The sequence below is a fragment of the Thalia democratica genome, chromosome 6 (genome assembly GCF_965202585.1).
Source record: "Thalia democratica chromosome 6, ktThaDemo2.hap1.1, whole genome shotgun sequence".
Classification (NCBI taxonomy): domain Eukaryota; kingdom Metazoa; phylum Chordata; class Thaliacea; order Salpida; family Salpidae; genus Thalia; species Thalia democratica.
In genome coordinates, this window is record NC_139170.1 from 15895854 (window position 1) to 15909627 (window position 13774).

Sequence of the window (13774 nt, forward strand, 5' to 3'; positions counted from 1 at the left end):
AATATAACACCTAAGTTTAAAATTTGCTTTTTAATTAATTAATTTCCCATTAATATCTCAAATTTTGTTTTAAAATTGAATCGTAGAAATTGTGTAAAATAAAATTAATTTCGTCCAGATACAAACATTAAGCAGAAAAATAACAACTTAGTGTTTTATGTAAGATGAAATAAGTATCAATTTGTAATTATAATTTCGTTTTCAAACTTCGATTTTGTCAAAAGGTTTATATATATTTACATTCTAAACGTGGTAAACCTTAAATATTGACTACTTTAAAGTAGTTGTTATATACATTTAATAAATATTATAAAACTCTATAAAAACTACTGAGCTTAAAAATATTCATAGCATAACCGTGTTATGATAATATTAAATTACTACTTGTGTACCATTTGTAAGCTACAGTCGAATAAATTTAAACTAGAGCGCTTTACAGGCTTAAATTTAAAATTAAAAAAAAACATATTTAAAAACAATTAAGTTTGAAACGTCTAAAGCAAACTGGTGGTATTTAATACTTGTCACCTTTAAAGTTTTTGATTTATATTAGTTAACTCTTTATAAGATATTTCAACTCGGTGTTTTAAAGGATACAGCTAACAATAAAATTCGTAAATTTGACAGATAAAATAGTTTTACAAAACTAGTCCTGAAAGTTTTTACTTTTTAAATGGTAATTTATAGTGAATAAAAGTTAGTTAAAATACTATTATATTGATTAATAGCTACTGTATGCCAATAAACATGTGTGTAGTTAAATTAGGCATTGCTCCACTTTTTGAATTAACTAAATGAAAATAGAACTAAAAATATTTATATAACGAGATACTTCTAGATATTTATGACATTATTTTATGCAGTCGTTACAATAGTGTAAGTTTTTTTAACTAAAAAATAATACAAAATTAAAAAAAAAAACAAAGTAAAATCCAACAAAATAAAACTTTAAATATATGTGAAAACTTTAAATATATGTGAAAACCAGAACAAAAAAGAGTAAGCGCACAAAAAGCAATTCAAAAAAAAAGTGCTCTGAACCAAAATATTCAACAACCAAAGTAACTATTTGTCAAACAAGAGACACTGTAATATAAAAATTGTGTAGTGTAAGCCGTACAAAACCCAGTAACATAATCAAAGGTTAAATGCACAAATAAAAGTGTAAGTCACCAATTTATTTGTGCGAAACCCCACTGTTAGTTACAGCAATCAACTTTTCTTCCCTAAACTCCAGCAGCAGCTCTCAACAAAGCAAACATGATGGCAGCAAGACCGCCCGATATTGGAACGGTCACAAACCAAGCAAGCACAATATTTCTGAATATTTTCCAATCTACAGCTTGGCGGGACCTCACCCAACCAACACTTACTACTGCGCCTACCTGTGCACAAGTAGATGGAAATTTACTACAAACATGCTTGAATTAAAAGCTTGATATAAAAATTTAAATTGAATAAAATTACTTACTCTAATCGACTTATACAAAAAATCGTAATTGCTCTCTATGAATTACTAAAACAATTTCCAGACTATAAGAGCCATATTTATACTACTTTGATTTTATATTAATTACTTGGTCTAAACTATAAACTGGTTAATTACTGTGGCGCTTTTGTATTTACTATGGCAGATAATTTATTTTAGATATAATTATACACCCCTTTTTCATTATTTCCTCCCATAGAATTTTTTTTATTTTTTTACAAGCATGAAAATCAAAAAATTTTGCTTAAAATACTTTCAATGTAAAACGTATCAAAAAACGTACTAACTAAAAATAAAAATTAAACATTTAAATAATTTGTGAAGTAAACAAAAACACTTAACTAATTGCTTAATGAAGCTTTATGTTAGCAAAAAAAACTACGTAATGTGAAAATGTTATTCTGTGTAATTGAAAAATGTTTTTGCTTGCAAAACAGAAATGATAAAAGTTAAATAGAAAGAAATAAAAACAAATTGTAATGTATAAAATAATGATTTGAAATTAACTATTTTACAATAACAATTTTATAAAATATTATAAACTTAGTTTTAATTTCATTTATTAAAAACTATGAATTAAAAATTAAAGTTAGAGTCTCTATTGTATTTGTGCTAACTACAAAGATTTGTACTAATTTACTACTTAGAAATATTTTTTAGAATTTTTATCTAATTCATTGATCAAAAGTTTACTAAGTCCAATTTATAACGGCAGAATTTAAATTTCAGCTATAGAATAAATTTTCTACATTCAATAAATATATAGAAACTATATTCTGGTGAGAAATAAAAGGTGACAACTTTTTTGAAAATATAAAGGATCAAAACAGTTTTAGCCAAGGAATTTACTTATTAAAATAAAATATACATTTAAAATAATAGCAGAAGTAAAAGCTTCATCTATTTCCTAATTTTTAAAAAGATACCCAACATTTACAGTAATAAAAACCACTATAAAAATCATTGAGTAACTTTTTATAAATTGTTTATTTTTCTGTTTCTGAAAAACCCATACACTAAAAATATACAAATAAAGAAGAACTATTCAATCAACTAAACTATCTAGCAATACAAAGAACTACTTACTTTACAATGAGTGGTAGAAACAGGCAGACCCAAGTTGCTAGCAACAAGCACAGTCATGGCCGACATCAGCTCAATAGAAAACCCTCTGGTTGGGGTAAGTTCCGTCAATTCTTGACCCATCGTTTTTATCACGCGTCTCCCCCACACCCACAAACCTGTATAAGAATATTTCATATATTATGCTTTATAGAAAGGTTGTTTTCTGTAACAATCATTTTAAAAAAACAAAATGTTTTACTTGGGTGTAACAAGAGTTCAGTTATTGGTTTTTATTTAAAGCACAAACTAAAAAAAAATCTAATAAATAAATGAAAAATTGGAAATACTTTATAAAACATCAAATATTAAATTAAGTCCAAATAACCAGCGCAAATGCCAACGCCGCCATACAACAGCAACAAAAGCGGTGTTTCAGATTTTTGCTCCACAGATCCTTCGGTGTATATTACAAATAACGCGATGAGTGGACCAATTGCGTTGGACACATCATTACCTGGTTGGAATAATAAAAAATAGAAAGGGGCAAATAAATATTGGAATATCAACAATAGAAGAAAAAATCAATCACTTAATATTGATAATGTGATGTAAAAACTAGACAAAGTAGTTGACCTAAACATGTTAGTTGAAACTAATTTTTTTAGTTAAAATACTTAAAATACTTTCAACATTAAATTAGTCAATTAAATATTACAAATATTATTATATGTATTTTACAAAAACAAAATTGAGATCACATGGCGTTGGATAATAAATATATCTTGTTCAGTATAAAAAGACTAAAATATTTAAAATCTAAACAAAATCTTAATAATATATTTAGCTTGATCATAAAACCCACGGTCATTAAACATAGTTTTTTAAGTCGAAACAAAAAAATTGAAAGTAAAAAAACTATTTTTTATGTTTGAGATTAGAAAAGTTCAGATTACTTGAGGTGTATAAATACAGTTGGATAAATTTTTACTTAGGCTTTTTAAACTTTAATTACGACTATATAATTAACTTTTAAAAAGTTTGAAGGTTAGCTATTCCTGGTGAAGTAGGATATAAAGTATAAATGGTTTTATATATGCTTAGCATAAGATCTGAACTATTAAAAAGTGTTTATTATTTAGCTACAGTTTTATTACTATTATCACTTAATTTTTATACGTTTTACATACCGAAAACATGATTTAGTCGACTTTTCATCAAAAATTAAATATTACATACTTTTGTACGCAGTATATTTTTGAAAAGGAATTATAGATATTTTTCAGATATTATTGACAAATTATTGGTTTCTTTAATACACACATTATTCAAATAAAAAAAAGAGAAAAAAAAATCGGTTGATACGCAAAAATGTTTTCTCTAATTCACTTACAACTGTCAGGTTTAACTCGCATTACACTAAAAGCGTTAAATTTTACCCGAAAATACTCTTAAAGAAAATTGATTCGCAACAGCTCACTTACTTTAACAATTTTATATATTTTCTTTTTTAAATGCACATAATTTTTTCTTAAGTAAGTATTTTAAGACAATTGTTATTGGTAAATTTAATCTTTTTATTTAGAACTTAAAAAAACAAATCACTTAGAATTTCAAGGAATTAAAACTCGGAAATAGTTTAACAAGAATAAAACTCTGTTAAGTAAAATTTTAAGAAAAAAAAAACAAAAGTATTTAGTCAGAATGTTGAAGAAAAACTGTAAATCAATAATGAATAATTTAAAATCACAATAGTAAGAAAAATATAACAAAATGTTTAAGGATTAAACCTGAAAGTCATAATAACTAGTCTGAGACTTCACAAAAACCAAATTAGCCTGAGCATTTTTAATTTTAAAGTAAACTAAGGAGCCTAAGTCTGTTGCAACCGTGTATATAGTTGATCCAAAAAGAAAGTCTAATTTAGATCCAATATAAAATGCAGTGCAATAAATAAACAGATAAATTGTATACTTTATACCAGTGGTCTTCAAGCTAATCGAAATATGTGCACTCTAAATTGAAAATAAAATTCTGTGTACCCCAATGTGTGACTATCCAGTATAAGTTTCAAATTTCCCGTAATGTATAGTGCAAGGTTTCCTAAAATTTTTCAAAAGGCCCCCATTTAAGAACTTAAAAAATCTATGGCCCACTCCAACAAGATTTATCAAAAAAATATCATAAAACCGCCGAATACCTTTTTTTTTTGCTCTTCATCATCGACTCCAGAATATCTAATGTAAGTTTCAAAAATATTTCTTATAATATGTAGTACAAGTAAAAAAACTACCATTAAAATGCTTAAGACCTTTTTTTTTCTTTAACTATACATTATCTAGTGAAAGTTTCAAAATTTAAAGTAATTTTTCAAGCAACGTTTCATGCATCCCAAAATAAATTTCGTGTACACTGCTGTTCTATACAACAAGACTTTAACGCCTATTTTCGTTAGTTGAAACTTAGTTGGAAAGTTTGTTTGAACAATAAAATAATTTTATACACCCATATGTTTTTCATCAAAAGCTAGGGGTTTGTTTTAGAATGACATTATATTTTTTGCTTTTAGAGTTTTTTTTTGTTTCATTATTTCTATTTTGGGAACTTGAACTTTGTATTTAAACACGAAAACATAAAAACTTTCACACAAAAATTTAGTGGTTATTTTGATGTGGGAGTTTAGTGGGTTTGTCAATAATTGAGTAAATCTAAAATACTTTTTGGGAAAAAAAGTAGAAAACTAAATACAAAAAGGCTGTTTTAATTATGTTGTATGAAGTTGATTCTATAATAAAGAATAAAAAATATGAAAATAATAAATGTTATACAATGTGTAAATAATAATATTTTCAAATAATGAATTACGTAAACAAAAAGTTGTACAACTGCATTTATATTTTTACAGAATAATAACGTGCTTTGGATCTAAAGATACCATAATTTATTAAAATAAATTAAAGAATATGAACAAGAAGAACATGTAATTGTATATTTTCTTTAAAAACATACAAAAAACTAACCTATAATTATAAGTAATTAGAGAATAAACACTTACAAAAATACATTACTAGTCACTAACTCTAATTGTACTTTTAAGAAAATGTATGCTTTTATACATTTATCAATGTAAAGGATAATTTTTGTTCCGATATTTGTTTATAAAAATGTATAATAACAATAATATATAAACCTTTATTTTTTCAATAACTATCACATTATATATCATTATAATCAATAAAATCATTTTATAATATTTTATAATAAAAACATTTATCATCAAAACTGTTAAATTAATAAAAAGCTAACTTTTAAACTTTACAGAATATATTATTACCTTCAAACTGAATAAAAAATCTAAAGATAACCCAAATAAATAATCGGTAGACTGACAATGTGAGAAAAAATATATTACCTTTATTTAATTTTTATTAATCAGATGATAAAAATAAAAAAATTAACAAGTCCTTACATAAAACTTTATACATAAATACTTCTTATTGTACTTTCTGATTAATATGTAAAAAGACACACATACACAATTTTAAATCTAAAAAAAATAAATATACTTGTAAATATCAAGAATATTTTAAACCGCTACTTAGTTCAACTTTAATAAATAAAAGTAAAGTTTTAGTTGGTGATTGTTGTTTAGGTTACATAACAATTCAGATTTTTATAAAATACTCTAACAGGCCTTACCTCAAAAAAAAATTTTAATTTAAAAAAATGCGCATATAAGTCAAAATAATAAAATTAAGATGATAAGTAAATACATTATTACTAGAACTAGCCATATTTTAGTATGAACGTACTGTATTTTAAATTAGAAAAAGAATATAATACGTTCGTGTAAAGAAACAATTAAAAATTTATTTATTAAAAGAGATTTTTCTTAATAACTCAGAATTATTAGTATCTGAATTGTTGGTATTTGAATTGTCGCGAACCGAGTTGTTTTTATTGATAGATTATAAACCTTTTAAAAGTTTAACGTGAAATTACTTTAAATAAATATTAGTATTAATTAACTATTTGCAAAGTTTTAGTAATTTAAAGTAGTTAGTCTGGTAAAATCCAAAACGAAATATATGTAAAATTTTATACTGAAAAAAGTTTTAGACGGTGGCTTAGTGTTTTTTTTAAATCAATTAATGGCAAATATAAATGCGTATGACTTTGTTTGGATTAGTTTTATTAAGTCATATTTGTTTGAAGTTTGCAATTTCCTTGTTTAATGTAGCAGTTAAGTTTTGATAAAATGTAGCATTTATAATTTTTAATTGTACATTCAAAAAAAATATCAGTATGTGTGAATGTAATATTTTTCATATAAAAAACAATTTACATTTTTTATTTGTGTTCTTTCAACATATTATAATTATTTTGTTAGCAAACTAATTACATATAAAGAAACTTGATTACTCTTTTAATAAAATGCAAATCAAAAGGTATTATGTCACTTAAAACAAAAAGAAAAATATTTTGAAAACTTTTAATTTCCCTAACAATTTACTTACTATTTTTTTTAATTATTTCTACAATAAATAAACTATAACCTCCATGAGCAAAAGCCCCGAAGCACGCAGTTAATATTTGCAAAAATCCGTACATCTTTCTAATCTCCGGTTTGTTTTCACGAGTTTCTAATATGTCTTCCTGTGAAACTAATTTAGTAAACTACTCGTACTAAATATTTTTTTAACTGAACTTTTGTTGTACTTCAGATTTGTTTAGTACTAAAAAGTTTAGCAAAAAAAAAAACTGTAAACAGTATACGAATGAAAGTCAGTGTGAATACATTTTACTTAGGGAATCAAATATGAACTTATTTTGAGGTTTATAACAATAATATGTATTAAATGATAATTCTTTTATCTATAACCTCCTTTGTGTTTGTTAAAACCACTGAATGCGATAAAAATTAAACAATCTCTTATAAATTTGTTAATCATAAACCTTATTAATAATTTTAGTAACAAATATTTACACTAAATATTAATGTAATCGAAAATTTTGAGAACAGAATTTTCAAAATTAATAGTAAGAACGCTTTGCTTAACGGTTCACTGCATTTATACCAATTGGTGTTTGTTTTTATTGGGCAAACTTTAGTAGGTGTGTAATTTTGTATCTACAATTACTTTTTACAATCTACAATTTACAATAGTTATTATAATGTGGGCTTATTTATAGCAAAACTCGCAGATGAAACTGTTACAAATGACTTTTTAATTAAATCAAACTATACCGAAATTTGTAAAAAAAACTTTATAAAGATATAAATACATACCGGAGTCAAAAGGTTGATAAGCGTATATAAAAGACCAATAAACAATATGTACTAAGATTTTTTTTGCTTGGTTTTTGTAAAATATGTCCATGCTTTTTTTTTTTTGTTTTTAATATGCGTTCAAATGACGGCAGAGATAAATTATTTAAAACTTCAATTTCAAATTTTTATTGAACAAATTTAAGTTTAATGAAAACAAAAATTTCTAAAAGGTAAATTTTTTTATTATGTTACTGTTAGTATGTTAACTTGCTTGACAAAATTCTCATTTTTGAAAACAATATTTGCAAAACTAATTATGATAACCAAACACTTACTGGCACATAAAATTTTTGTATTTATTGCTACTTAATATTTATTATAAAGTTCTAAAACAAGACTGACATCATCTAGAAATCAAAGTTTAATTTTGATTTTTTTTTATAAAACAATCTTAATATCAAAATTATTTAGAGAGTATACTATGAATTATTTTTTAACAATATTGCTAATATTTTTGATTTGAAAAAAATTGACCGAGTTAAATACCTCAGCATTGTCTTGAGCGACTTCATCAGTTTTACCAGCATCAATTTTTATACTTACAACATCATTTTTAGTTTCATTCAACATTATTCTGAATCCTTCCTCTATAGCTGCGGGCACGTTGGTAGGTGGACTGCTTGATAACGGGCTTGGTCGTACTAAGCATTGTAAAAAAAAATATGCAGAAAACGCGAGTTTGTATACTTATTATTTTAGTTTTAAAAATACTTTAAAATTTCAACAAATGCTATTTATAAAATCAACAAGTTTATACAGCTTTCTACAGTGTTTATATATTTACTGCTTACGTTGGGTAACTGAAACGTGGTTATTATAAGTATTATACAAACCATTTTCCTTGTTATTATTGTGCAGTGACGCCATAATCAGTCCTTCTTCTTCGTCTTCAGTTTCGTCGAAAGGCTCGGGAAGTTCTCCGATGGCAGGAATTGAAATTTCGTCTATGTCAGTGCTGGAATTCATAAAAATATATTTTAATGTTAGTTAATGAATAACAGCGAAATACCAATGCTGTATTAATAAAATACACAAAAATTTAATTTAAAACAATAACATTAGTTGTTTAGAATAGGTAACAAATATTTATTTAAAGTTTTTACAGTTTATTGGACAAAATGGATTATCAAAAATAACCTAAGAAACTTTTTAAATTGTTTTATCAGACTTAAATAAACTAGTCAAGTTTTTAGTAATTTAACTTATGTTTGTCAAAAACTTTGAATAAAAAAGATAAAATTATATCATTGTTATAAAAGCAGTTAAGGCTACAACTAATAACAATTTTCATAGTCATTAAAAAAAAAGCGACTTTATTCTGAATAGATCTGAAGTATGTGAAACTGCTAATAAATTTAACTAAAATTTTAAAGTTTAGGCTTTAAAATTTTCACTAAACCATCTTTAAAAAAAGTTAAATAATGTCCTTAACAGTAGAGTTAAAAAAGTTTAACAAAAATTACTAGAAGCTTCAGGGAATAATATGCTATTTTAAGCAGCAGTTTTCAAACTAATTCAAACTAACAAGATAAAAGATATATAAAGGGTAAAGACCGTAGCTTAATTTTTTTTTAATTTTTTCAGGTACAGTTCATTAGAATAAAATCTCTACTTGGTAAGATTTATGATATTTCAATATATATTACCTGTTGATAGAACCGTTGCTTCTCATTCTACTTCCGCTACCAATTGAAGTTTTGTCATTTTCCAAGTTTTTTCTCTTGATTGTCACAAGGCTTTTATGTCTGTTTGGGTTTGCTATTTTTATAAATAACAATATTATTAAATCCGAGTTCATTTCAACTCACCTAAATTAACATTAATTACATATTACAAAAAAACTAGTTTCCTAATTTAGGCTAGTATAAAAAAGCTATTAATATTTTTTGAATATTAATAAATATAACTAGTATAGATCAAAATTAACACTTGGGGTAATTAAACAAAAATCACTTAAGAACAATTAAATGTATATAACTTTATAACTTACCTGTTAATCATAATAGTATAGATATCAGCATCAGCGTTTTGCTGCAAAGTCTTCATTGATGGGCAACTAAAGTTTCTACGGATCTCCTCTTTCAATTCTTCTGCCTTTTTGTAATGTTTTAATATTTTCAGCTTTGTTAAATTGAGCGATTTATTAGCTTAATGTTCTTTTTTTAAATTAAATAATACGTTATTATGCATACTTTTAATATATCTAATATTTTTGAAATGCAAGGATCAACGCAGTTCATTGAACTATAGAAAAAAATATTTCAAAGAACTGAACATACTTTTTATATTTCATAAGCTATTTTGGTAAGTCTCTCCAATTATAAATTAAACTTATTTTTCACCATTACTAACTATCTGGAATAGGTATTTATTTAATCTTGGAACATAGCCCAACATAGTTTTTTTCACTTTCTCAATAAAAACTTTATTAAACCTAGACATTTTAGTACAACTAAATAAGATTTAACTCGTTAAAATAAATGGACCCTTAATACTATATGTACAAACATTTAGACAAAATTATTTGTCTTACCGGTTGAATCGGTGTAACTTTTTGTACAACGCTCTTCTCCAATTGAAGTACAGGTGGCAATTTAACGCTAGATGACGTACTAAGCGATTTCTTAAGAGATTTTCGCTTCTTTTTAGCTTCTTCTTTCAACTGCTGGATCCTTGGATCTTGACCTTGGTTCAACTTTCCATTCATTTTGGTTGTATCTGTAAAGTATATAAAATTTACAAGTACATAACACATATAATTTATTTTTTTTAATAATAACGTCTTGTACTTTACTCAGACTGAACTTGATATTTATTATTTAGATGTCTGAAAGTAAAAATTAAGTAGGAGGTAAAGAAAAGCAACAATTAAACTTAAAAAACGTTTTGTATTTTTAATCTAGAATGATTTACATCAGTATGTTTTTGGTTATACTTTTACTTTTTACCTAATGATCTTAAACCTAATAATCAGATAGATTTACACTTAAGTGTCACTCAAAGTCGAACAAAAAACTATTAACTCACTTTATATCTTTAAAGGGCTTAACATTTATAACTTTGACGAAAAAATAAAATAAATTAGCTTCTAATTAATAATAGAGTAAGTTTATCAAAATGCAAAAAAAAAAATTAACCAACCTTTGTCAACATCATTAGCTGGCGGATCAACAACATGTAAATTATTTCTGCTGTTCTCCAACGAATAAGATTCCTTGATGGTTTCTAAAACAGGTGGCTGTTTGATCCTTTTCATGTCTATCATTGCCACTTCTGATTGCTAAAATACACACATTATATCACAAATTAGATATAAATTAACATAAACTAACTGTTTTCAACTAAACTTTTTTGTATAAAAATAAATAATAATAAGTTATGATTTTTAACAATAACTCAGTCAAAAAAAAACTTGTATTTTTTGTAATTTATTAAAAGTTAAGTTATTGTACAGGTATTTTGTTGAAATAATCTTTAAAAAATACAGAATTTATTTTCATGTTTTTTAAAAACATTTACTTTAGGACTTATTAATTTTTCGCAATCTTCAACACCAGATTTTTCTTCTTTTAATTTTTTTTTCATTTTTCTGACATACAAAAAATGAACAAACACTGCTACAATCAGCCCAAGTCCACTACTTATCAGTATGTCTACCCAAGCTTCTAGTTGGTCAAATCCTGTTACCATAATACAACTTGATAAAAAAATTTTAGCTAAAAAGAAATTTATTCCTGTAAACAAAAAAAACTGCGTTTGTTATTTATATTCTAATAGCATGAAAGTAAGTATAATAAAGAAAATCTTATAATCTTAACTTTTAAGCTAAAAATATATAATTTTATTCATATAACTATTTACAAAATAACTAATGAAAAAACACTTTTGTCTCAACAACTTTTATTTTAAACAAAAAATTAGTTACCAAGAAGTGTTGTTTTTGTGAAGAGTACAGAGAACAGATTAACAGCAATGGTAACTCCGTAGAAAACAGGTAGGCCAATCAACGAGGGAGTCACTGAATCCTCTTTTTGAAATATTAGCTTTCTGAGACCAAGGTAAAAAATACCAGCAGCTATGCCTATGTAATATATTAAACTTAACAAATTTTAACTTTAGTAAAACTTTTATGTTTATTATAAAACACATACAAGTACATATTTCAAATAAGGTTGTTATTACAATTTTAGACTTTCAAGTATATAAATTTTAATTTATTTTGAAAAAGTATAATTTTAATTTCAATCTAGATGAAATGTGCTCATGAAATTAAAACTAGTTATTTGAACTCTTATGCAACTGTTAAAATTGGTTAATGATAAAATTTATACTGATTATGAGTTTTAAAATTTAATTTTTAATATTATAATTTTCAAAAAAGTTTAATTTTTACTAAAATACTGTTTAATTATACTTAATAATTAATATGCTTTACTGATAAATAAGTTTTTATAATTAGATTATTTTTCTCAGTATGCATACTTGTGTAAACATTCAGTAGTCTGTTTTAAATAAAGATATCAATGTCAAACTTTTTACTGACAAAATTAAAAGTTAATAAAACTATCATACCTGCAGCCACAGGTGAAATGAACCATGAACCAACAATAGATCCCAACTTATACCAGTTTATACCATTTACTCCTTTAGCAACTAATGAGAAGCCAACACATGACCCCACTATAGAGTGGGTACCTGACACTGGTAGTTTCAGGAAGGTGGCAATTAATTGCCAGACACCAGAAGCAGCCATGGCACTCAGGAAACCCAACATGAGTAGTGATGATTCACCATTGTACAATCCTACGTCCAAGATGCCTTTCCGGATAGTTTCACCTACCTGGAGTATGAAACTATATTCAGCCAATAGTTTTTTGTAACCTAATCAATTAATGCTTATAAACCTTTTGAATTATTTTTTATTATGTAATCTATAAAACCTTAATGCTTGTTGAAACTTTTAATATATTAAATTTTAACAGTAAATTTACAATCTATTTATATTAATTTATGCTTGTTTGAAGTGAAATTGATTACAACTAACTAGTTACCTTGTTACGATTATTTGTTACAACTATATAAGTATAGTAATTCAAATTATTATTTTATTAGTTTTAACAGATAAGCTTAAAATAACCTAATCATAACTTAAATTATGTTAATTCATTATTAAAATATTATACTTTATTTAAAGGTTAATAGACTATCAACTGTGTTTGCTCAATGGTACTTAAAGTAGTTGTTATATTCATAAAAATATTTCAACGCTTAAAAGCCTCAAACAGTGGGCTTATGACTAGTTTCTACTTAAAAAAACCTAAAACATACCTTTGCACCAAGCAATATGGCACCAAGTGTCTCAAATATGGAAGCTAGGATACAAGCTTGATACAGAGTCAAAGTTCCAGAACCAACAGTAGTACCAAACGAGTTTGCCACATCATTTGCACCTACTGCAAATGCTAATATGAAAGCAATCACAAATCCCAGTACCAGCATCCAATGCACACTTTCTTGCCATTCTTCAAGAACAAATGGCATCATGGTTGTGGTAGCAGCTTTGGCTATCTCAGCCAAAGTTGATAGGATTGTCATTTGTTCTAACTAATTAACTAAGAAAAAGTACTTAATAAAATTTAAAATTATTTTTTTATATATCATACAGCTTTGTCAAGTTTAATTTTAATTTTAAAAAGTAACTAGATTTTTAACCGAGTAAGAAAAATCTGATGAAGTTTAAATACAGCTCAAAAAAAAAATAAATAAACTTGATTTGATTTTAAAAATCAGAACTTATTGAAACAACTTTTAAGCTGTTTATTAAGCCATACAGCATTAAGTAATTTTTTAAACTTTAAAAAAAAATTTAAACAAGTAGATTAATAAATTTT

At 25.2% G+C, this 13774-nt stretch overlaps 1 protein-coding gene across 1 annotated transcript; it reads right to left on the bottom strand.

Annotated features, from left to right (window-relative positions):
- Positions 1 to 461: 461 nt before the first annotated feature.
- On the bottom strand, positions 462 to 13488 carry LOC145838429 (sodium-dependent phosphate transporter 1-like). The gene is made up of 14 exons (XM_082946018.1): positions 13212 to 13488; positions 12456 to 12723; positions 11809 to 11964; positions 11403 to 11563; positions 11025 to 11163; positions 10417 to 10601; positions 9874 to 9977; positions 9530 to 9628; positions 8717 to 8838; positions 8370 to 8524; positions 7108 to 7207; positions 2940 to 3068; positions 2576 to 2730; positions 462 to 1385 (listed from the first exon to the last, which is right to left on the bottom strand). The coding sequence occupies exons 1-14, from the start codon at positions 13476 to 13478 to the stop codon at positions 1227 to 1229; spliced, it is 2199 nt and encodes a 732-aa protein (XP_082802144.1). The 5' UTR covers positions 13479 to 13488; the 3' UTR covers positions 462 to 1226.
- Between the last annotated feature and the right edge of the window lie 286 nt (positions 13489 to 13774).

Coding starts and splice junctions, on each gene's coding strand:
- LOC145838429 (XM_082946018.1), bottom strand. CDS start 13,478: ATGACAATCCTATCAACTTTGGCTGAGATAGCCAAAGCTGCTACCACA. Junction 11,965..12,455: donor CATTTCACCTGTGGCTGCAG/GTATGATAGTTT, acceptor TATATTACATAG/GCATAGCTGCTGGTATTTTT. Junction 10,602..11,024: donor AGCTAATGATGTTGACAAAG/GTTGGTTAATTT, acceptor TATACTTTACAG/ATACAACCAAAATGAATGGA.